The following is a 24,932-nucleotide window of genomic DNA, read 5'->3' as shown; positions in this document are numbered from 1 at the left end:
AAACTCTATGGGTGCTTACGTTTTTTTCAGGTTGCAAGACAAACTTACGGCCAACGCGCGTCTTTCTCCATGAACAAAAAAAAAAACGCAGCGATTTGGGAAACGCCAAAAATCACACGGCCAAAAAATCATACGTCCGGTTATGACCTAGGCTTAACCAAACCACAACACTCTCCGTTACATGCAAAAATAACCACACAGCCTTAGATTAATAAACTTACCCCATCAGAAAGAGAAACGGCGCCTTGCACACACCAATGCCTCCGATGGAATGTAATCCTAGAACAGTCCGTGTATCATCCGATCATTCAAGTATTCCATTCAATCTGGAAAACAAGGTTGCGGTTTTTTTTGCTAGAAATGGTTATCTCCGATGTAAATACCGTGTGTCTGTTTGCTTTGCAGGGCTCCTCTGCGCTCTGTTTAGTAACTCATTCCATAGTGAAATTACATGCTTGCAGGCCCGGCACCAGGAATAGTTTACTAAGGGGGCAATTAGAAATCGCAAGGGGGCAAATATTTTTCATATAGTGTGTAGTAGTGATGGCGGTCTGACAATGTGTTTCAAACAATTAACTGTGCCAACCACAAAACCACGGCCCCGAAGGTTGCTTTAGTACGGGAAAATCATGTGACATATTACCAGGGCAGTTGCACTTTATCAACACTCGTGCCCACCTGTTAACCCTCCCCTCCAATTTTCTCACAGACACGCATCACAACCGGAAAGATGCCAAACATAAAACAACACACACAAACCTACAGGCAAGTCCTTTAAATTTAAAATACATATAAATAGCTCCGCGGCATGAAAACAAAACGTCAATGCAAGTCTAAGGTACTTGGCTCGGTGGCCAAAATAATAACTTAAAAAAATCAACAGACCCTGTGGCTGCACCAGTAATAGCCTTCCTGACTCGCACCGAGTCAACGCTAACCACTTAATCCTTGATCCCAGTTAAGGCGTGTAGGGGACTAAACACTCTGAAGTGATTAACTTTCACCCCCGCTGCATGGGGGGTGACGTCAACGACACATATTCTTACACTATTTGCGCACAAAGCGGACCATATATGAACACATACACCAACATAAACGGAGATAAATTTAGCCTACAAAGAAAGAAAATGGATTCACAATATTGTGATTGAATTCGTTTAATTCAGTGGGGGAAAGACTACTCCCATAAACTGACTGCATATTGCAGAGACAGTGCACTTGTAAGTGTAGACTACATGTAAAACCCCCGCCCGCACGACCCCTCCCCCTTGTCCTTATCACAGGTCTGTGTGTGCGCGGCTGTGTCAGCATTTCACACATACACCCACAATAACAATTAAGAAAACAATTAAGTGATCTGAGTCTCCACTGAGGGGGCGGGGCTGTAGCCACGAGGGAGCGACGCCCCCTTTCGCCCCCCCCACGGCGCCGGGCCTGCATGCCTGTATGCAGTTAAGTAGCCATGCACTCAGCTCGGATCATACAGCTGATTCGCGAAAAAAAAAGACTGAAATCATCATGTGAATGGCCCATATGGTAATTTACCCACACCCCCCAGCAGGCTACAGTCCTGACAAAAACGAGACAATTTGCAACAAAAAATGTATGCTTTTCCAACAAAACAATCTATTATCTGAAATACTGATTGCATTCTTCAAGATCTCAACTTGCACATGATGGAAAAAAACAAAAATCACAAATTTCGAAAAAAAATGCTTCTTTTGCAATTATCTCAGATTCGTTTCGGCTGACATGTGTCCCTGGATCCGGTGAGGGGTCACATTTCTGCAACAAACCTGATGAAAGAGGAGTACATGTCTATTTGGTAGTCCCATTCTGCTGTGGCCCATGCTAGTGCTTCTTGTGTTTCCCTCTTAGCAACGATATAACATAAACAAACTTTGAATTATCTGTGGAATACGTTGATGGCTGCTGTTCAAACATGAGAGAACACTGTAGAAGAAAGGCCCTGCACTTCCTCAGGTCTCCTTAGTAATGTTCTGGGTCTGGTATGTGAGGCTCCCTGAGCCAGGATGCTGATGATGCTGGAGGGTTTTATGGTTCAGGCTGGCTGGGCTGGCTAGACATTACTCCTGAGCCAGCATGGAGTGACAGCAGATGTTGAGCAAGCAGAGTAGAGATGCAGGCAGGGTTAGGGCAGGGTGTCAGCAGGCAGTGTAGCAAGGCTGAGTAGAGCTATAGGTGGGGAGTGTAAGCATGGCTTGAGGGTAATCAGCATGCAGAGAGACAAGTGGGCCCCAGGTGTGTCCAGGGGACTCCATAGTGCCTGCACGTGTCATTGAGACTTTTGCCCGGTATATAGTTTCACATATCCATGTCAAATTTGGGAGGTGTGTGGGGTGCCCCACGATGAACAAAATTGTAATATATATTGTATTAACCATACTCAACAGAAAGTGATTTGTTTTTGGTTTTATGCATTTTGACACATGTTACATTTTGACATTCTCCTCCTAGGTGGTTTACTGGATTCATGCCATATTTGGTATACGTGATGTCAAGATGTTGCTTTGAATTGCAAAGGCATTTGTGATATCTTGCAAGATGTTGAAAAGACAAAACAATAAATTTATATGTTAAGCCATGCAAACAGGAAATGTGTCATAAATTCACCATGCATTGCCTGATATGGCTCAAACTTCACAGATTATAGGATATGATGGTTCTGATTATATCCACATGTCCAAAGTGACCCTCTAATATAGTGCCACCATATGGACCTGGAGAGTAATGACTCCACTGCCTAAAAACTCCTCACTGGTAGTGCACACATCAGCTACCCAGGTTTTGTTGCACATCTTACCTGCATGTGCATTGTATCATGACCACATGTGACAGGTCATGGAACTGGAGGTGTGAAGGAATCTCATCACCACTTGCAGCTTGTAGAGGAAAATGTAATTTTTAGAGAATTAATGATTTTTAGAAAGCAGTGATCCTTAGAAAAGAAGGTCAGACACTGTGTCTCATGTTTATTTAAGATGAAGAATGTTGTTTTGTGTTACACTGTTCTATCCTACAAGGTTATCTTAAGTGTGTCTATGTGCAGAGATAGAAGAGAAGTTGCCCCTGACTGTGAAAGGAGATGTGACAGATCTCTGACTTTGGGAAACAGAGGAATGGGAAGCAGGCTTCAGAACAGGTGAGTGCTTTTCACACAAGCAAACACACACGACTGGGGTATCACCGCTCTCTCTCTCTCGTTTCTGAATGTCTGAAAGACACACAAAGTCACAGGTTAATAGACAGCCAGTAATTTTACACAGGTGCACCTCATCACATGTTACCTGCTGGTTCAATCTGCCTCCTCGCTTTTCATAGCCGATGCTCGACCATCCCCCCACTGCCATATACCCCCACCACCTGACTCAGGCTGGGCAGTTGTCCGGCCTGCAGCTGACTCCCCCCCCCCGGCAGGATAGATAATCCACCACCACCATCTGTGCCCCCGGCCTGTGGACCACCTCAAATTTAAAGGGCTGAAGGGCCAGATACCAATGAGTGATCTGCACGTTGGCATTCTTCATGCAGTGGAGCCACTGGAGTGGGGTATGGTCAGAACAGAGGGTGAACGGGCATCCTAGCAGATAGTAGTGGAGAGTGAGAACCACCCACTTGATGGCCAGACCCTCCTTTTCTATTGTGCTGTACTTCTACTCTCTCATGGAGAGCTTGTGGCTGATGTACAGCTCCCAATCATTACTATAAATTATTATATCATCTAAGTATGCTGCTGCATACGCATTGTGGGGACAGAGAATTCGGTCCATGAGATGCTGAAACATCACTGGAGCCCCAAACAACCCAAAAGGAAGGGTGACAAATTGATGTAAACCAAATAGAGTGGAAAAGGCCATTTTCTTGTGGAATAATGGAGTCAAGAGGATCTGCCAATATCCCTTTGTCAAATCCAGTGTCGAGTAAAAGTGAGCCATGCCTAACTGATTGAGCAGTTCATCAATGCGGGACATTGGATATGCGTCAAATTTAGACACCGCACTGACTTTTCTATAGTCCACACAGAACCAGACCAACCCATCAGTCTTGGGAAACAAGACCACCAGGCTGCGCTAGTCGCTGTGCAAATCCTCAATTACACCCATCTTAAGCATAGTCTGAAGTTCATCCCGAACCACATTTTTCTTGTGTTCAGGGAGCCGATATGGGTGGCTGCACACCACCACCCCTGGGGAGTCTCAATGTGGTGTTCTATGAGGTTAGTGCAACCAGGGAGGGGTGAGAACACATCAAAGAATTCTTCCTGCAGCCTAATTACCTGTTCTCTCTGGGACAGTGAGAGGTGGTCTCCACAGTGGACCGAGGTGAATTGGGCCACAATTTTTGGACTTACCTCTGGTCCCAGCTCTGCCCCCTCCAGAACTATTGTCGCCAGAGACACAGGAACCTCTGCTCTCCATGGTTTCAGGAGATTGAGGTGGTAAATTTGATGTGTCACCCCTATCTGGCCATTTGACCTCATAGTCAACCTCCCCAATTCACCATGTGACCTCAAAGGGCCTTTGCCACTTGGCGAGCAATTTTGAGCTTGAGGTGGGCAGCAAAACGAGGACTTTATCTCCAAGTGCAAATCCCCTTAGTTGTGCCCCTCTGTTGTACAGACGAGCTTGATGTTCTTGTGCCTGGAGCAAATTCTCCTGAGTTATGTGACTCAGTGCATGGAGTTTTGTGCTCAGGTCAAAAACATACTGAATTTCATTTTTACTTTGAGAAGGCCCCTCCTTCCAAGTTTCTTTAATGATGTCTAAGACATCACAGGGCTTGCACGATACAGCAATTCAAATGGGGAAAACCTGGCGGAGGCTTGTGGGACCTCGCACACTGCAAACAACAGAGGATCAAGCTACCTGTCCCAAATTTTAACATCCCCTTGAAGGAACTTGTTCTTAAGTGTTTGGTTAAATCGTTTGACCAGCCCGTCCATTTGTGAATGATAAACACTAGTACAACTCGATTTAATCCCCAATAATTTGTATAATTTGTGCAGTGTGTGTGACATGAAAGTAGTGCCTTGATCAGTCATAATTTCTTTCAGAATCCCGACTTGGGAGACAATGCTGAAGAGTGCCTCTGCAACACTGTGTGCTGAGATATTGTGGAGAGGCACTGCTTCTGGGTATCACATTGCATAATCCACAATGACTAATACAAAGTGATACCCACATGCGGATCAATCTAATGGCCCAATGAGATCCATGCTAATTCTTTCGAAGAGGATCTCAATTAATGGCAATGGGTGCAATGGCACTTTTGGTGTGGCTGCTGGATTCATCAGCTGGCATTCACAACATGCTGCTTGTGGTTCTGGTGGGCATGGATGAGTTCATCTGTGGGGAGAGAGAGGGGGTTAATGGTGGCACAGACACAGGAAGAGAAGGGAGGGTAGAAACACAAGGATAAACACGGGTTCAGGGAGTGGGTTTTGGGGGAGTTGGTCCCCGTTTCCACAGGGCTGGGATAGGGGAGGGGCAAGGAGAGGGAGAGGAGGAAGGAGAAAGTGAAAGTGATTGAGAGAGAGGGAGTTGTCACAGACCCTGCTTCCAGATACACTGTCAGATGATCCTCAGCCAGTTGGACCACCTCCTCCAGTGACATCATTTGGTAACACTGGAGCCACACTGACGACCCATTCGCCAGCTGAGCAATGACCTGCGCCAGTGTCACTCACTCAATGATAGCTTCGACGTCACACTCCCTGGCCAGAAGTCACTGTCGGCAGGCATCCCAGAGCTGTTGCTCAAACATGAACAGCTGGCCCACTTCGCCATAAGACAGCATGAGGAAGTGCTGGCACTGTTCTTCTGGGCCACGTCCAACCCACTGTAGGATGGCTTGCTTCAGGTGGGGGTACTCCAGCATGTTGGAAGCTGTTGAGCCATGAGCTGGGCCTCCCCTGACAGGAGGGGCAAAAGGCAAGCCACCCACTGTGAGGTTGACCAGGACCTCACCTCCATGACATGCTCAAACAGCTCAATGAAGATATCAGGGTCGTCCTGTGGCCCCATCTTCACAAGCTAGACAGGCATGCTGGCCACAAGAATGCCAGCTGGAGCACCCACAGACTGGGCCCAGCTCTGTATTACCTGCTGATCCTCTGCCTGGGCTTCAAGCAGATCCTGGAAGTACCAGTCCAGGTCGATGGAAACTGCGACGAGGGTGTGCTGCTGGTACTGGAGGTTGTCAGAGAGTGTTTGGAGGAGTTCTTGGACTGGTTCAGATCCCATGGCGGTGTTTATTCCTCAGTCCTGGGTTTTGGCACCAGTGTGACAGATATCTATTTTTGAGAAACAGAGGAATGGAAAGCAACTTCAGAACAGGTGAGTTATTTTATTTGTACACACTTTTCAGTGACCTTCACCACACAAAGAAAAACACACACACACACACATACTATATATATATATATATATATATATATATATATATAAATCAGCTGGATAGTACAGTGGTAATGCTCACTGACTATGACACGGGAGATCAGGGTTCGAGTCCCGGTCAGGGCAAAACATCACCCAGTAAGGGTCCTTAAGCAAGACCCCTCATGATATATCAGCCTACCTCAGGAATGAGTGAAGACATAACTGATAGAGTCATACCGGCTCAGACGTTGCCCGGGTCAACAAGGTCTGTGTCAGTTGCTAGGGAACCAGGGCAAACTGATGAGAAATGGGCTACTGGAACAAGACATCAATGGACGAGGACAGAAAATACGGATTTGCGATGACACGTCAAAGATGAAGAGCTGGACAGCACCAGGCCCCGATATGATCCATACGTACTGGCTGAAGAAGCTAACTGCACTCCATGAACACCTAGCAGCACAGATGAACCAGCTGCTGAGGGATGGAACCCACCCAGAATGGCTAACCCAAGGCAGGGCAGTCCTAATCATGAAGGACCCCCAGAAGGGACCCATCCCATCCAACTACCGGCCAATTACCTGTCTCTGCACAACATGGAAGGCCCTGTCAGGCATCATTGCAGCAAAAATGAGTTAGCATGTGGCTCACTACATGAGCGAGGCACAGAAAGGGATTGGCAGTAACACCAGAGAAGCCAAGCACCAGCTACTGGTCGATAGAACAGTCGCCCGAGACTGTAAGAAGAGACAGACCAACCTGTGCACTGCCTGGATTGACTACAAGAAAGCCTACGACTCAATGCCACACACATGGATACTGGAATGTCTGGAACTGTATAAGATCAACAGGAACCTAAGGACCTTCATCCAGAACTCAATGGGAATGTGGAAGACAACCCTAGAGGCCAACTCAAAACCCATTGCCCAACTCAACATATACGGCATATACCAAGAAGATGCGCTATCACCACTGCTGTTCTGCATAGGCCTGAACCCCCTCAGTCGGATCATCACGAAGAGCGGCTACGGGTACCGATTCCGTAGTGGGGCAACAATCAGCCACCTGCTCTACATGGATGACATCAAGCTGTATGCCAGGAATGAGCGAGAAATAGACTCACTGATCCACACCACCTGGATCTACAGCGATGACATAGGGATGTCATTCGGATTGGACAAGTGTGGCCGGATGGTCTCAAAGAGAGGCAAGATGATCCAGACTGAGGGGATTGACCTACCAGAGGGCAACATAGGTGATATCCAAGACAGCTACAAGTACCTTGGCATCCCACAGGCTAATGGAAACCATGAAGAGGCCACAAGGAAGTCAACCACAGCCAAATACCTCCAGAGAGTAAGGCAGGTCCTGAAAAGTCAGCTGAATGGTAAGAACAAGGTCCGAGCCATCAACATGTATGCACTACCAGTCATCAGATACCCTGCTGGTATCATAAACTGGCCAAAGGAGGAGATAGAAGCCACAGATATTAAGACTAGAAAGCTCCTCACCATGCATGGAGGGTTCCACCCCAAGTCCAGCACCCAGAGACTATACACTAAGCAGAAAGAGGGAGGCCGAGGGCTAGTGAGCGTCAAGACCACGGTCCAGGATGAAACATTGAAAATCCGAGAATACATCAGAAAGATGGCCCCAAAGGATGAACTGCTAAGTGAATGTCTCAGGCAGCAGAACCCTGATGAGAGTGCAGAGGAGGAGGAGGAACAGACAATCTGGAGGGACAAACCCCTACATGGCATGTACCACCGTCAGATAGAGGAAGTGGCTGATATCAAGAAATCCTACCAGTTGCTGGATAATGCAGGACTGACAGACAGCACAGAGGCACTAATCATGGCAGCACAAGAACAGGCCATAAGCACAAGAGCCATAGAGGCCAGGATCTACCAGAGTAGATCAGACCCAAGATGCAGACTGTGCAAAGAAGCCCCTGAAACAGTCCAGCACATAGTAGCAGGGTGTAAGATGCTAGCTGGATCAGCGTACATGGAGAGGCACAACCAAGTGGCTGGGATAGTATACAGGAACATCTGCAACCAGTATGGAATAGAAGTACCCAAGTCCCAATGGGCCATACCACAGAAGGTGGCTGAGAACAACAGGGCCAAGGTTCTGTGGGACTTCAGCTTCCAGACTGACAAACAGATCCTGGCTAACCAACCGGACCTAGTGGTGGTGGACAAAGAGCAGAAGAGGGTGGTGGTGATAGATGTGGCGATCCCAGCTGATGCCAACATCAGGAAGAAGGAACATGAGAAACTTGAGAAGTATCAAGGGTTGAAAGAGCAGCTGGAACGGATGTGGAAGGTCAAGGGTTGCGTGGTCCCCGTGGTAGTGGGGGCACTTGGGGCAGTAACCCCCAAACTGGGAGAGTGGCTCCAGCAAATCCCAGGAACAACATCTGAAGCCTCAGTCCAGAAGATCGCAGTCCTAGGAACATTGAAGATACTGCGCAGAACCCTCAAACTCCCAGGCCTCTGGTAGATGACCAGAGCTTGAGGATGACATGGATACCACCCCCCCGCTGGGGGTGAGAAGGATATATATATATATGACTGGGGTATCACCACTCTCTATCTTGTTCCTGACTGTCTGAAAGACACACAGAGACACAGGTTAATAGACAGTCAGTAATTTGACACAGTGCACCTCATCACATGTTACCTGCTGGTTCAACCTGCCTCCTTGCCTTTCAAAGCCGATGCTTGACCACGCCCCCACTGAAGCAGGAGGTAACAGGGGAACATGTGATATGTGCGTCATGCTAACCTGTATAAAACAGAGTGTATGAATAAAGAGGGTACTTCTCTGGGTGAAACATTTTGTGATTCACTGGGAAGCCTACTTTTGCAAAAGTACAGTATAATAAACATCTCATATTTTTGTCTGCTTTTTCCTAACAGCCTTGAGGTGTTGATTTATTAGGTTTTTCCACCACAATTCTTGGTAACAAGGCTGGGATATCATGAGTAGCAGGAACTTTTCCAGATCCAAGTTTGGGGAAATTATCACCCAGCAAGTCTGACGAGCTCTCTGGAAACAGACTGATTCTTTAGATGACGGGATAACCCTGCTGCCACTGATATCCAATGAACTTGTGGTGAGGAAAAGCTTTTATCTTCTATTCTTGTAAATTAATGACAAATTATGTGTTGCAATGAACTGTAGTAGATGCGTGTGTAAATGGGTGGACCCATCAGTGTGCCTATTTTTGAGAGGGTGAATATGTACCAGGTTTAGGGAAAGACCCTTTCTGCTCTTTTTAAGTAAGGTTCTGGGCAGATTAGAAACCTACTTGTTATTGATTGATTATAAATTGGGTAAATGTAAAACACTGTGTTTGCAGTTCTTCTGCAACATATAAGTAAGATGGGGCAAAAAGAAACAAAGCAGTCAGAAACTGAGATAACTCCTGAAACCTACCCCCCTTCTCCAAATATTAAATTTATGTTAACTAAGTATGGACCAAACTCGTGTAAGCAACTTAAGATGTGGGTAGAATGATGTGAATTCCCAGAGGGAGGCAGTTTAAGTGCATGACAGATACAGAATCTCAAGGAGAGGGTGAAATGAGTAGAGAAAGATAACTGAAAAAGGAAGAAGAAATATAGCATACAGGTTCATTAGAGTGCATTTAAAATATGGCAAATGGAAGCTGCATTAAGAGATAAATGGGCAAATTCACATGAACATCAGGGTCAGGTAGAACGATAGGGAGCTAACCAGAAATCTAGTGCTATAGTTTCTGCAGCTTCAGCTCCACTCCCCTCTGTTCCTGCAGCCTCGCAGAGGGATGCTGGAATTTACCCAAAACTCAACCTGATGTAGGATTCGTTCCCTCTCCCTCTGTGAAGATTCTCAGTCACCCAGGTCATAGTAAACTGTGGGTGGTAAAAGAGAGCAACTGGACTTGCTTGAAGATTCTTGAAGATGTTTCACCTCTCATCCAAAAGGCTTCTTCAGTTCTGTCTGACTAATAGGGGGTATCAGGTATTTATCCTGGGCGGCACGGTGGTGTAGTGGTTAGCGCTGTCGCCTCACAGCAAGAAGGTCCTGGGTTCGAGCCCCGGGTCCGGCAAGGGCCTTTCTGTGTGGAGTTTGCATGTTCTCCCCGTGTCCGCGTGGGTTTCCTCCGGGTGCTCCGGTTTCCCCCACAGTCCAAAGACATGCAGGTTAGGTTAACTGGTGACTCTAAATTGACCGTAGGTGTGAATGTGAGTGTGAATGATTGTCTGTGTCTATGTGTCAGCCCTGTGATGACCTGGCGACTTGTCCAGGGTGTACCCCGCCTTTCGCCCGTAGTCAGCTGGGATAGGCTCCAGCTTGCCTGCGACCCTGTAGAAGGATAAAGCGGCTACAGATAATGAGATGAGATGAGGTATTTATCCTCTCATGGATGAAAAGCAATCCTAAGGTATCGTCGAGTCATCCTGTTGGTGTGGGTCACTGGGGGCTGGGTGTGAACGGCCTCGAGAGTCGTTGGGGTGATCAATGGATTGCTGGTTCTCTCTGTCCTCCTGTGAGTCGCTGAAAACAGCTGGGCTTTGGTGTGCATTCAGTTGTCTGGGAAGTGTGCCAAGGACTGCATTGTAGGTGACTGATAAATGATGTCTTAGACCCCCACCTCTGTTCAGCGATGGCCATTCCAGGTTGACAAAAATGGCTTCTTTAACTCCTCGCTCATACCAATGATCCTCTCTGGCGAAAACGCGTACATTGCAATCCTGAAATGAGTGTTCTTTGTTGTTAAGATGAAGATAGACAGCAGAGTCCTGGCCTGAGGAACTGGCTCTCCTGTGTTGAGCCATGCGCCTGTGAAGTGGTTGTTTTGTTTCCCCAATATACATCACATTCCAAGAAGGCTAGATTATTCCCACTGATGTCCTCCCGAGTGAAATTGATGTTGATATCCACTGCATTGATGTGCTTAGAGAAGGCTTCCACCTCATGGGTTAAAATCAAAACCCATGAGGTGGAAGCCTTCTCTGTGATGTACACATTAGACAAGACAAAAGCCTTAGCATTGAGGTCTACTGGAAACCCACACACACAGACCAGTACCTACTCTTCGACTCTCACCACCCACTGGAACACAAATTGGGGGTCATTAGGACCTTGAAACACAGGGCTCAGAACATTCCTACAACGGTAGAGGGAAAAGAGAAGGAGCAGAATCACATCAAGAAAGCACTTCAGAACTGCAGGTATCCCAACTGGGCCTTCTTCAAGAGCAGAAAAAGGAACATAACAGACAAGGAGGATAACAGGAACAAATGCAAGAACATTGTCATTCACTACATTTCTGGTCTATCTGAGAAACCCAGGAGGATCTTCTACAAACACAACATTCTCATACATTTCAGACCCAGTAACACCCTGAAGCAGAAACTGGTCCACCCTAAGGACAGAATAGCCAGACACAAACAGGACAACGTAGTGTATGCAATTCAGTGCAGTGAGGAATACACGGACTTGTATATTGGGGAAACAAAACAACCACTTCACAGGCGCATGGCTCAACACAGGAGAGCCAGTTCCTCAGGCCAGGACTCTGCTGTCTATCTTCATCTTAACAACAAAGGACACTCATTTCAGGATTGCAACATATGCATTTTAGCCAGAGAGGATTGTTGGTATGAGCGAGGAGTTAAAGAAGCCATTTTTGTCAACCTGGAACAGCCATCACTGAACAGAGGTAGGGATCTAAGACATCACTTATCAGCCACCTACAATGCAGTCCTTGGCACACTTCCCAGACAACTGAATGCACACCAAAAGCCAGCTGTTTTCAGTGACTCACAGGAGGACAGAGAGAACCAATGGTCCATTGATCACCCCAATGACTCTCGAGGTCGTTCACACCCAGCCCCCAGTGACCCACACCGACAGGATGACTCAATGACACCTTAGGATTGCTTTTCATCCATGAGAGGATAAATACCTGATACTCCCTATTAGTCAGACAGAACTGAAGAAGCCTTTTGGATGAGAGGTGAAACATCTTCAAGAATCTTCAAGCAAGTCCAGTTGCTCTCTTTTACCACCCACAGTTTCCCTCCCCCTCCTCCTCCGTTTTCTTTTTGGCCTCCAGAAAGTGTCTGTGTCACCCTCTGCTGGTCAACAAGTGTATGACCATAATCAACCCATAGAGGAATTTGAACATGGTGAAAGCTCCACTCAGGTAGTGGCATCTATCCCAGTGTCAACACATACAAGGTCCCACACAATAAAGAAGAGAACTGAAGGCTCCCCAGTGCATGCTGAGAAAGATGGGGAGGTTTGCACAGCCATCCATATGCCAATGGTTACTGTGGCTGGCCCAGAAGGCCCAAATATGGTCTTCCATGCCTGGAGTCCAAAGGAAATTATGCAGATGGCTGCTGAGATCAAGGATCACAGACAGCATGGTGGTCTTAATTGTGCTGAGGAACTTGACAGTTTTTGTAAAGCATACCTCCCCACCAGCCATGAAATGCACAGAGTGTTTGTAAAGAAACTAGGTTTGGACTTCAGCATAATCCAGGACAAGTTTCCTGAAGAAGAAGAGCATGCAAACCACCCAGATTGGATGCATGCCAGTAACCGGGCCTACTTAGAGTTCGTTACTGGATGCTGTCAGAATGAGGTTTCCAGTCCAAATGGACATCACAAAAATAACAACCTGTAAGTAGCAGGATGATGAAATAGTAACACAATACCTACAGAGACATGCAGTGCATGCAGAGAAGAGGCAGCAAAAACAGAGAAAAAAGTATGACATGCTTCACAAGTCCATGGTCTTGGTGGTGCAAGTTACACAAGCAAGTCAGCAGCGTGGAGCTGGATGTGGAAGGGCACATGGAAGAGGTAATGGGAGTGGAAGAGGTCAACAGCGCCAAGATGGCTGCTTCATCTGTGGATCACTTGATCACTGACGTGACCAATGTCTGCAGTATCAAAGCAGTGAGGGTCCCAGGATTACTGAGATGGTGGACTGACCACCAGTCCTAGTCACTCAAGCTTCTTGCAATGAAGAATCTGCTTTGCGCTCACTGCTTGCTACAGCCCACACAGATAATAAGGAAAGTAAACAAGTAGGTACACATGCATTATACACTGATGTATTATGCTTGAAAATGCTAATATTTTCTCTAACTTTCTCTAATAAGCCTTTAGATTTCTTAGTAGATTCAGGAGCGGGACATTCTGTCACTAGATCCTCAGACTTCTCTACACAGCCAAAGATCAGCAACTGATCCCAGATCACTGTGGGTGCCTGTGGACAGCAGGTCCTCAATAAATTTATGGAGCCACTCCTCTGTAGACTGAGTGAGTCTGAGATATTTGAATTTTCATTTTTATTGTCCCATTTTTGCCCAGTAAATTTGCGAGGAAGAGATCTGATGCACAGGTTAGGCATAAGTCTCCTAAGTACTCCAGATGGGTTACAGGTAGTGTGAATCCCAGATGAGGACATGACAATGGTTAAACTTGACCTATCTGCACCCTTTTATGTGTATGAGTGAAGGCTGGCACCCTCAGATGTTCTGAATATGAATCGGGAGCTGATCAAGATGGCAAAACCATGCACTAGCCCAATTAGTACTGATTATATGCAACCAGAAAACTTACATTGCACCATTCCCATTAGCCATGGGCACCCAGATGTTAAGTTTGAGCAGGACTGGTTTAAGAAAGGTAGAAGATGTGAGAAACTGTTGTTGAAGAAGTTATCTTGGAATAGTCACAGGTGCACTGCGTATGTGCAACCACCAAGTGATTTATCAACTGCCATTTAGTTCAGACAAGGCTCAGCATGTGTCATTGGCAAAACAACAAGGGAATAGGTGGAAGCATTTGGGCCCATGGGTGTTGAAGTGTGTATATGGAAGTGATTGGCAATATACCACTGATCCAAGAGTACTGTATAATAAAAACATGAATGCATTTCCAACAAATCTGGATTTCATTTTCTTAGTGAAGAGAGACATAGTGTTAACCAGTGAAAAACCTGTGCTAGGGATGTGATCAGGATGGCAATTCACTCAACTTAAAGTTGACTCCCCATGTTTAGCGGAAGTCCCTAAACAGCTTGGGCAGTTTTGGCGGCTGTGTTGGCAGTGTGGGGCTTGTTTTTGTGCATCTTTTGGTGGGACTGTGGCTGCTACACCACTGGAATGGCATCCTGACCCCCCTTTTTGGTGGACTTTTTTCTTCTTTTTTTCTTCTGTCTATAATTGTAAAGTGACCTTTGGTTTTTTGAAAGGCGCTATATACATTGAACCTATTTTTTTTTTTTTTATTAAAATCTCTAACCAAGAAGCAAATGATGTCATTTTTGGGTATGTGCTCATATTGTCATGCATTTATTCCTAATTATGCTATTCTTGGGCGGCACGGTGGTGTAGTGGTTAGTGCTGTCGCCTCACAGCAAGAAGGTCCTGGGTTCGAGCCCCGGAGCCGGCAAGGGCCTTTCTGTGTGGAGTTTGCATGTTCTCCCCGTGTCCGCGTGGGTTTCCTCTGGGTGCTCCGGTTTCCCCCACAGTCCAAAGACATGCAGGTTAGGTTAACTGGTGACTCTAAATTGACCGTAGGTGTGAATGTGAGTGTGAATGGTTGTCTGTGTCTATGTGTCAGCCCTGTGATGACCTGGCAACTTGTCCAGGGTGTACCCCACCTTTCGCCCGTAGTCAGCTGGGATAGGCTCCAGCTTGCCTGCGACCCTGTAGAAGGATAAAGCGGCTAGAGATAATGAGATGAGATGAGATGCTATTCTTGAGCCTTCCCTCAGTTCACTGATCCATGGCAAGGGTCTACAACCTGATGATAAGGTGACCTGGACTCCTGAGGCAGAAGAGTCATTTGTTGAGCCTAAGGTATCTCTCCAAAGCACTCCCACACTGGGGATCCCAGACCCCACTCATCCTTTTGTCCAGACAGTCAATGAGAAATCACAATGTAGGATGTAAGTATTACCATAACAGCATGGAGGCAAGTTACGACCAGTTGCATATTATTCTGCTAAAATTGACCCTGTCGCAGTGGGACTACTGCTGTGTCTCAGAGCCTTTGCCACCGCAAAGGCTCTGAGACACAGCAGTATGTGTGGTTTCATATAAGCATGCACATGAGAGCAAAAAACAATCTCAGCCCCTTTGAAATTCTGTTTGGCAGGCCACCCAATACTGGTGTAGGCTCAGGGCCTAAACCACAAACCCTAAATGTGTTGTGTGAAGATTAAATGTTGCGTTATTGTAAGGATCTCTTCTCCATTCTTGCTATCACTCACAAGCAGGTGAAGGATGCACTTCCAATCCTACTGTCCGGACCTCTACATGATTTGAAACCTGGCGATTGGTGATCACACTGCTAGGAGGAACAGAGGAGGGTGAAGAGGAACCATCAGAGAGGAAAGAGAAAGATAGCAGTGAGTAAGTGAGGCTAGTGGGGAGTCACAGAGTTTCCAAGAATAGCGAAGTGTCACCCCCTAACAGCACCTATCAGCATTTCTCTGTCTAACAATGCTTGAGAGATATGATGATGAAGATGATGCATGCCATCATGGAAAGTTACCAGATGGTGAAGATGGATCCAGTGGACTGGTCTCCGAGGCCATATGAGAATCATAAACCCCCTTTCTCGAAAATGGATGATTATGAACTATAGATATTTTTGTTTGAGTATTGCTGGCTGAAGAAATAATACAATAGTTATGTTTGATTTGGATAATGTGAATCTGCATATTTTTCCTACCTGTTCATTTGCCATTTGCATAGAGATGCCTATGTCTCACAAAAATAGCAGTATAATTGTTTCCAATTCCTCATTGATGAAGTGCCTGTTGAAAACCTGTATAGGACAGACTGAGAAGCTGTATTAGGGCAAGTCTTTTGCTTTATTATAGTTATCAAAGACTTGATAAAGGGGGAATGTGTAGAGGAAAATATAATTTTTAGAGAATTTATGATTTTTAGAGAGCAGTGATCCTTAGAAGGGAAGATCAGATACTGTGTCTCATGTTTAATAAAAGATGAAGAACTGTGTTTGTTTTGTGTTACACTGTTCTATCCTACAAGGTTGTCTTAAGTGTATCTATGTGCAGAGATAGAAGAGAAGATGCCCCTGACCATGAAAGGAGATAACAGGGGAACATCTGATATGTTAGTCATGCTAACATTTATAAAACAGAGTGTATGAATAAAGAGGGCACTTCTCTGTGTGAAACACTTTGTGATTCACTGGGAAGCCTACTTTTGCAAAGGTAATAATCAGGGCTTTGAACCAGAATTTTTTTCCTATTGGTTCGTTCCGAACAGAAACGGAATTTTAACGTTTCCGGTTTTGGGTTCCACCATTAAATAGACGTTCCTGAACCGGTTAGAACAAAAAAAATTCGTTCCCGGAATGGTTAATTACGTTCCCTGTCAGCTGTTTAACAAATGGCTATAAAATTATGTCTCTGTCTCATCCAGCTTAAGCCAAATGTAGGCTAATTCTATTACAACTTTCCTTAAATAAGACAAGAAATAATTCAAAACAATTATTATTTCAAATGTTGGCGATTTGGATTCTCAGTATGTCTTCCCATCTACACAAACAGAAAAAGTGCCAAAAATGAAAGATAATTCGTTTAGTGTGTTATGAAAGGCTAGTCAGGCCCTATAGAGGGCTACCGCATGACGTCACCATGCCGCGAGATTTTGTTAGGCGCCATACTGGAAGACCAAGTACACATCTATGCAAGTACATACATTCATAAAACAAACTACACCTGAAATGTAGCCAGGGCCGGTTCTGCCCTAATCTGGACCCGGGCGCAACATCGCGCAACCCCCCCCCAAAAAAAAACAAAAAATAAAACACCAGTCTAAATCAGGACAACCATCACATAACTATAAACATTTTATATCAACTATTTTAACTAAATGGGCTATAATAAATAAGCCTGCAGGCAGCCACGGCGGGCTGCCTCAGAAAAGTAACCATTCAATGACACAACTGAAAGCCTGCAGCCACGGCAGGCTGCCTTAAAAAGTAACCATTTGTCCTACCTTAAAACTCGTTTTGCATTTTCTGCCTCCTTTTTTGTATTTTCGACCCTCCGTTTATTTTCTTTCCTTTTCTGAAAACCCGATTTGTGTCCAGACATTTTGTTCTGCTACCAACGAACTAACTCGTCAGGTCTCGTCTCTCGAGTCCATGATGATTCGCGTGGGAAGGGCAACAATTGATACATTTTTACAAACAGCCAATAGGGAGGTTGCAACGTTCAGGCTCTTCTTTGCTCAGACACTCAGTAATGCAATTACTCACTTTATCACGTGGAGACATGATAGCAGTCCACCTTCCCGCGCTCTCCATTCAGTCAGCGAACGTCACACAGGAAGTGAACCCCAGCGGGTCATAGAAACTTGTGCAGGAGAAGAATGGCTTTTTTATTTGTAGGCTACGGAAACTTTGAGGAATGAAATAAAAACCGGTATTAACCGGTTACCATTACTTTTAATAAGCGTTTCTGTTCCACAACATAAAAAATAATAAAGTTTCTGGTTTCGTTTCTGTTCCATGTGAAATAGAAAAAGTTCCCGGTTTTTGTTTTCGTTCCTTGAACCGGTTCAAAGCCCTGGTAATAATAAATATCTCATATTTCTGTCTGCTTTTTCCTAACAGCCTCGAGGTGTTGATTTATTAGGTTTTTCCACCACAGGCTATATTATTCCAATTGGTTCCTGACTTTTCGGCCACCCTGTATTGTATTTAGTTACATGCATAGAAACGAGAGTTTTAGCTGTCAAACTGGCCTTTGAATATCATTGGAATAAAAAGGTAAATGTAATATGATGCAAACATAAAAGCAAGGGACAATTTAAAAGTACTCAATAAAAATAATAACACAGTCACTGATGAATGAAAAGATGAGCACTGAAATCAGTTCAACACTCCTTTAAAAATAATTCATGAAAGACTTACACTAGAATTCAAAAATACATTCAAGATGTGCATGCTCTCTAGTTTTTTAAGGAGAAGGGCATTAAAAAGACTATAAGAAAACAAGGGTTTTCTAATTTTTCAATTAATTTCATTTTCAGTGGTCCCCGTCAGTTCAAGGAGGGGGATCCCATGTAGCCCTTTGGTGGTGCTTCTTGTGGCTCTCTTCTGCCATAGACATCAGCTTGGCTTTGCAGAGTTGCATTCCCTCATAGAGCTGTGATCACCAGGCCTGGTGGTCCAAGGAAGTTCTAAACCAGGACTGGCTGTCAAATCCAAAGATTTTGAGATCTTCCTTAGCACAGTCTTTCCATCTCTTCCTTGATCTTCCCCGAGAACATATGCCATGTCTCAATTCTCCAAGTAGCAATTGCTTGGAAATTCTATTGTCATCCATTAAGGATGTGACTGAGCCATCAGATCCTGTTGCCTCTGAGAATGGTCTCTATCCTTGTTGTTTTTGCCTGGTGCAGCACTTCAGCATTGATCATAAACCACCACCATTTCACATTTAGGATCTGACGGAGAGATCTTTGATGAAACATCTCAAGATGGTGTATATGATGGGCTAAGGAGGGCCATATTTCTGAGCCATAGAGAAGAGATGGCAGGACTATGGCTTTGTATACAGATAACTTGGTGTATATAGTGAGGCCTTTTCTCTCCAAGCACCTGGATCATAAAAGATTAAAGGCTGCCACACCTCAAGAAACTCTCCTCTGCATCTCTGCATTGAGTGATGTATCATCGGACATATTGCCTCTGAGATATGTGAATGTCTGAGCATGCTTTATTTGGAAGTCATCAATCTTAATGGCGAGAGGATGGTCACACTGGACATGCATTACCTCTGTCTTTGGTTTGCTGATTATGAGACCCCAGGCACTGCAAGAGTTATTCAATGTCGTGACACTTTCCTGTAAGGATTCCAGGGTTGTCATACCAAGGCAGCAGCATCAGCATACAGGAAATTGTCAAGCTTTGTTGTTACAGCTGACTTGGTCTTGAACCTCTGTAGGTTAAACCATCTGCTATCGAGCTTATGTTTGATTTCAATTCCAAACCCAGACGAAGAGTCATGTACATGACATAGGACAAAGGTAAAGAAGAGTATGAACAGTGTTGGTGCTAGTATGCATCCCTGTCGCAAGCCATGTAGGGCATGAAGGGCATTAAAAACTATAAGAAAACAAGGGTTTTCTAATTTAAATCCACTGAAATTATTGATAAGCCAGATGCATGATAGCAAAGGACTGGAAGGAGGCAAGAATTTCCTTCGAGATGCTCTCAGCAAATCACTAAGGACTAATGAGTCTGGATGGGAAAATATAAAGGTCCATGAAGTTGACTTCCTCACCACAGCTGTGGTTTATCTTTGTCTACACACTGCTCTCTGAATGACTGCTGTAAAATCACATGGAGTACTTTTCAGAAATTAATGGATTATTCAACCAATTTTACATATCACTGGAGGGACATGTTGAATTAAAGAAGTACAAATATATTTATTTTATACTGACACTCACTGTCTATATAATGATTATCTGTTTTAACATCATCATCATTTTTGTCATTTTCAAAAAGAAACGTTTTCATGAGCCCATGTACATTTTCATCGCTGCTTTGCTTTGTAATTCTCTCTTTGGATCGACAGCTCTTTATCCTAAACTGCTCATTGATTTACTGTCTGAAAAACAAACTGTATCTTATAAAGAGTGTTTATTTCAGGTATTCTGCATGTATGAATATGCTGAATCAGAGTTCATGCTGTTATCAACTATGGCCTATGACAGATATGTGTCCATCTGTAATCCATTACAATATGTAAATGCTGTAAAAATGTCCACTGTCAGAAAGCTCTTATTTTTATCTTTTTTTGTGCCTTGTTGTGAAATTGGCGGTATTGTTATTCTGACATCCCAACTTCGACTGTGTAAATTTAAATTGAACAGAATATACTGTGATAATTTTTCAGTTGTGAAATTAAGCTGTAAAGAAACATCTCTTAATAACATATATGGACTTTTTATTTTTATCATTGCTCTGTTTCCTCCAGTGATCTTTGTACTTTACTCTTATGTCAGGATACTCACTGTGTGTTTAAAGAATTCGAAAGATTTCAGAAGAAAAGCTTTACAGACATGTTTACCACATCTTCTCATTTTTATTATTTTTTCTGTCAACATAAGTTTTGAAATTATAAATAACAGACTAGAATCAAAACAAATTCCCCACATTATGACCATGATCCTGTCACTTGAATATGTACTTATTCCTCCTCTGTTTAATCCTCTAATATATAGATTAAAACTGCAGGAGATTTATAACAATGTGAAGAAAATATTTCAATGTCAAAAAACAGTACAAGTTCCTTTTTAGATACTTCCTGTTCTCTTGTGATTGAGATTTTATTAGAATGATGTAACTATGATGAACAGTAAAGTTAAACAATGATTAATATTCTCATTTTCACTTTAATGAAACCTATGCGAGAATTTCTGGCCAAATTTTCTCATTTATACTTGCAAAAATGCAATTTTATCATGAAAATAATCTGTGTGTAAGTAAATATTTTACATATATAATATTTAATGTAGCTCACAAAAGTTATTCCAATCAGTCACAGATGTAAACTGCTCTCCTGTGTTTCCCTGACCAAACAAGGAATCCCACTGACAAGAATACCAAGCCCCAAACATTATGCAATTATTGTAAAAGTGTATTGTAAAACATCCCCTCATTATTTAAATAAATAAATACACACACACACACACACACACACACACACACACACACACACAGTATAAAGTTAGTTTATTTGTTACAATGACATCTTGACTTCAACTGTCTAAATATAAATTAAACAGAAAATGCTCTCAGAATTACTCAGTTGTTAAATTTGACTGTTGGGAAAATCTCTGAATAACCTTTTTATTTTCAACATTTTGGCATTTCCTCTAGTGATTTTCATAATCTACTTATATATTAGGAAACTCGCTGATGAAAGAATTCAAATGATTTCAGAAGAAAAGCTCTTCAGACCTGTTTACCACATCTCATTTTCATCAACTCTTCTGCCAGTGCCTGTTTTAAAACAATAAAAAAGAGAATAAAATTAAAACAAATTCCCCTCATTATTGTCATGAACTCGTCAGTTTACTCAATCCCATAATATATAAATTAAGAGATTTTCAATAGTATCAGGAGCCTGGTTTCATAAGAATTTTTTTTAAATAATTAAAAAATTTAAAAAAAAAATCAGAAAATACATCTTTAACATGTAGATTTATCACTTTCTCATTAGAAACAGAGATTTACAGTATATCATACTTTTTCCATTTTGACAGTAATTGCTGCATTACATCATAAAGATAACATGCTAATATTATGAAGTATAGTATATTTAAATTTTATATATAAACCCAATGTCTTGTCTATGCAAAATGTTACACCTGCTGGCTCAAACAAGTGCAACATAAAGGGAGACCAAATCAAATCAAATCAAGTTTATTTGTACAGCGCTTTTAACAATAAACATTGTCGCAAAGCAGCTTTACAGAATTTGAACGACTTAAAACATGAGCTAATTTTATCCCTAATCTATCCCCAATGAGCAAGACTGTGGCGACGGTGGCAAGGAAAAACTCCCTCAGACGACATGAGGAAGAAACCTCGAGAGGAACCAGACTCAAAAGGGAACCCATCCTCATTTGGGCAACAACAGACAGCCTAACTATAATATTAACAGTTTTAACAGGTATAACCCTCAACTGTCCTCATGGGGCCGTCCTTCACAGGAGTGGGGCGATAAAACTCCGACCAGACACAGGGCACCAGGATGGATCAAGCAGGTCCGAGGGGCAGAAGAGGCCAGCATCTCAATCCCAGGATCAACCTGTAACTCAGAGGGACAGATGGGGGGGGGGGAGAGAGAGAGAAAGAAAACACATTGTTAGGTATGCCCTAAAAATGACAAGTATTAAGTCTGTGTGGTAGGCTCGCAGAGACGAGAGTCTTTACATCAGGCATAACACACAATGGCATGTTAATATGGTAAAAAATATATCATGACCTGCTCTGGCTGGATGCTTGATTGGGTGATGGGAGCACACTCCTCAGCAATGATGAGATGCAGATGGGACCCTTAGGCCTGGCCAAGACAATTCAGTTACATTTCACCGGGTCTGGGACATGTGACAGAATGTCTGACGGCCGATTCCCTGCAGGCTACGATAGCCAGTCGAGGTCCCCACCGTCTCCACCAAAAGATTTCCTGTTGACTCCATGTAACTCAGAGGGACAGATTTGGGGTGGGGGGGAGAGAAAGAAAACACAGGTGGTTAGGTATGCCCAATGTCACCTGAATAAGTAGGAACAGTATACATATTGCACCGAGTACAAGCAGGGACTCCGGCAACTAACTATGACAGCATAACTAAAAGGAGAGAGCCAGAAGGTAACACAGGCATGAGGGAGCCCCGGGACATAAAGCAGCCAGCCACTACACCGTCAACAAACTCGAGTGAGCAAGCGAGTGGGGACTGACAGCATCCATACATCCCAGTTTACCAAAACACTCTATGTCTGAGGACCCTCCAGATCTACTCCTTTACCTCAAACACCATTAACAAAAGGCTTGACTAAACAGATATGTTTTCAGCCTAGACTTAAATGCTGAGACTGTGTCTGATTCCCGAACATTACTTGGAAGGCTGTTCCATAACAGTGGGGCTTTGTAAGAAAAGGCTCTGCCCCCTGATGTAGCCTTCACTATACGAGGTACCAGCAGATAGCCTGCACCTTTTGATCTAAGTAGGCATGGCGGGTCATAGAGGAGCAGAAGTTCACTCAGGTACTGTGGTGCGAGACCATTTAGTGCTTTAAAGGTCAGTAGTAGTATTTTATAATCAATACGAAATTTGATTGGGAGCCAATGCAGTGTGGATAAGACAGGCGTGATGTGGTCATATTTTCTAGTTCTAGTAAGGACTCTTGCTGCGGCATTTTGAACTAACTGGAGCTTGTTTATGCACTTATTGGAACATCCAGACAGTAAGGCATTACAATAATCCAACCTGGAGGTAACGAAAGCATGGACTAGTTTTTCTGCATCATGCAATGACATTAAATTTCTTATCTTTGCAATATTTCTGAGATGAAAGAAAGCTATCCGGGTGATGTTATCAATGTGAGTTTCGAATGAAAGACTGGGGTCAATAATCACTCCGAGGTCTTTTACTGCTGCACGTGAAGAAACAGAAAGGCCATCCAGAGTTACTGTGGAATCAGAAAACTTACTTCTAGCTGTATGTGGTCCTAGCACAAGTACTTCAGTCTTGTCAGAGTTAAGCAGAAGGAAGTTAATAAGCATCCAGTGCCTAATGTCCTTAACACATTCCTCAATTTTATTAAGCTGGTGTCTCTCATCAGGTTTTGCAGAGACATACAACTGTGGGTCATCAGCATAACAGTGGAAACTAATACAATGTTTACGAATAATATCGCCCAGAGGTAACATATATAGAGAAAAAAGCAGTGGACCCAAGACAGAACCTTGTGGAACACCAAACTTTACCTCGGTACGTCTTGAAATATCACCATTTATATCAACATACTGATAACGATCAGTTAGATAAGACCTGAGCCAGGAGAGGGCCATTCCCTTAACTCCCACAACATTTTCTAGTCTATCCAGAAGAATGGAATGATCAATGGTATCAAATGCTGCACTAAGGTCAAGCAACACAAGTAGCGAGACACAGCCCTGATCAGACACCAACAGTAGGTCGTTTACTACTTTAACCAGTGCTGTCTCTGTGCTATGATGAGGTCTAAATCCTGACTGATACATTTCATGGATGTTATTCCTATGTAAATATGAGCATAACTGCTGTGCCACAGCTTTTTCAAGGATCTTGGAGATAAAGGGGAGGTTTGATATTGGCCGATAATTGGACAGCTGACAGGGATCAAGGTCAGGTTTTTTAATCAGGGGGTTGATAACTGCTAGTTTAAAGGATTTGGGTACATAGCCAATCATAAGAGAAGAATTTATTATTTTTAGAAGCGGTTCAATTACTCCAGGCATTATCTGTTTGAATAGATGTGTCGGTAAAGGATCTAGTACGCAAGTTGAGGCTTTTGATGTAGAGATTAATGAACGTAATTCAGTTTCTTTTAGGGGAGTAAAACATTCTAACTGATGATCTGATACAGTTATATTGTTAACTACAAGGTCACTTTCATTGTCTAACCTTAAATTAGTAGTTTGAATTTTTTGTCGGATATTCTCAATTTTGTCATTAAAAAAATTCATGAAGTCGTTGCTACTACATACTGCAGGTGTGCATGTGTTGATAGTGGACTTATTCCTGGTTAATTTTGCTACAGTATTAAATAGGTATTAAATAGGAATCTAGGATTATTTTTGTTATCTTCTATTAGGGAGGAGAAATATGTTGATCTCGCAGCACTAAGAGCTTTTCTATACTTCAGGAAGCTCTCCTTCCAAGCTAATTTGAACACTACCAATTTTGTTTGATGCCA

General features: G+C 43.6%; 1 protein-coding gene and 1 pseudogene across 1 annotated transcript in view; one reads left to right on the top strand and one right to left on the bottom strand.

The window, feature by feature from the left end:
- The first annotated feature begins 19,824 nt into the window (after positions 1–19,824).
- On the top strand, positions 19,825–20,765 carry LOC132901010 (olfactory receptor 6K3-like; annotated as a pseudogene).
- Positions 20,766–21,422: 657 nt separating this feature from the next.
- LOC132901009 (olfactory receptor 10J4-like) overlaps positions 21,423–24,932 on the bottom strand; it is a 44,527-nt gene continuing 41,017 nt past the window's right edge. Inside the window, exon 7 of the mRNA XM_060943425.1 lies at positions 21,423–21,470. Coding sequence (XP_060799408.1) covers positions 21,423–21,470 — 48 coding nt within the window. The remainder of the gene's footprint in view (positions 21,471–24,932) is intronic.

Source organism: Neoarius graeffei, chromosome 16, assembly GCF_027579695.1.
Source record: "Neoarius graeffei isolate fNeoGra1 chromosome 16, fNeoGra1.pri, whole genome shotgun sequence".
NCBI classification, from domain to species: domain Eukaryota; kingdom Metazoa; phylum Chordata; class Actinopteri; order Siluriformes; family Ariidae; genus Neoarius; species Neoarius graeffei.
The sequence above is the reverse complement of the archived record's forward strand: the minus strand, read 5'-3'. Positions and strand labels throughout refer to the sequence as shown.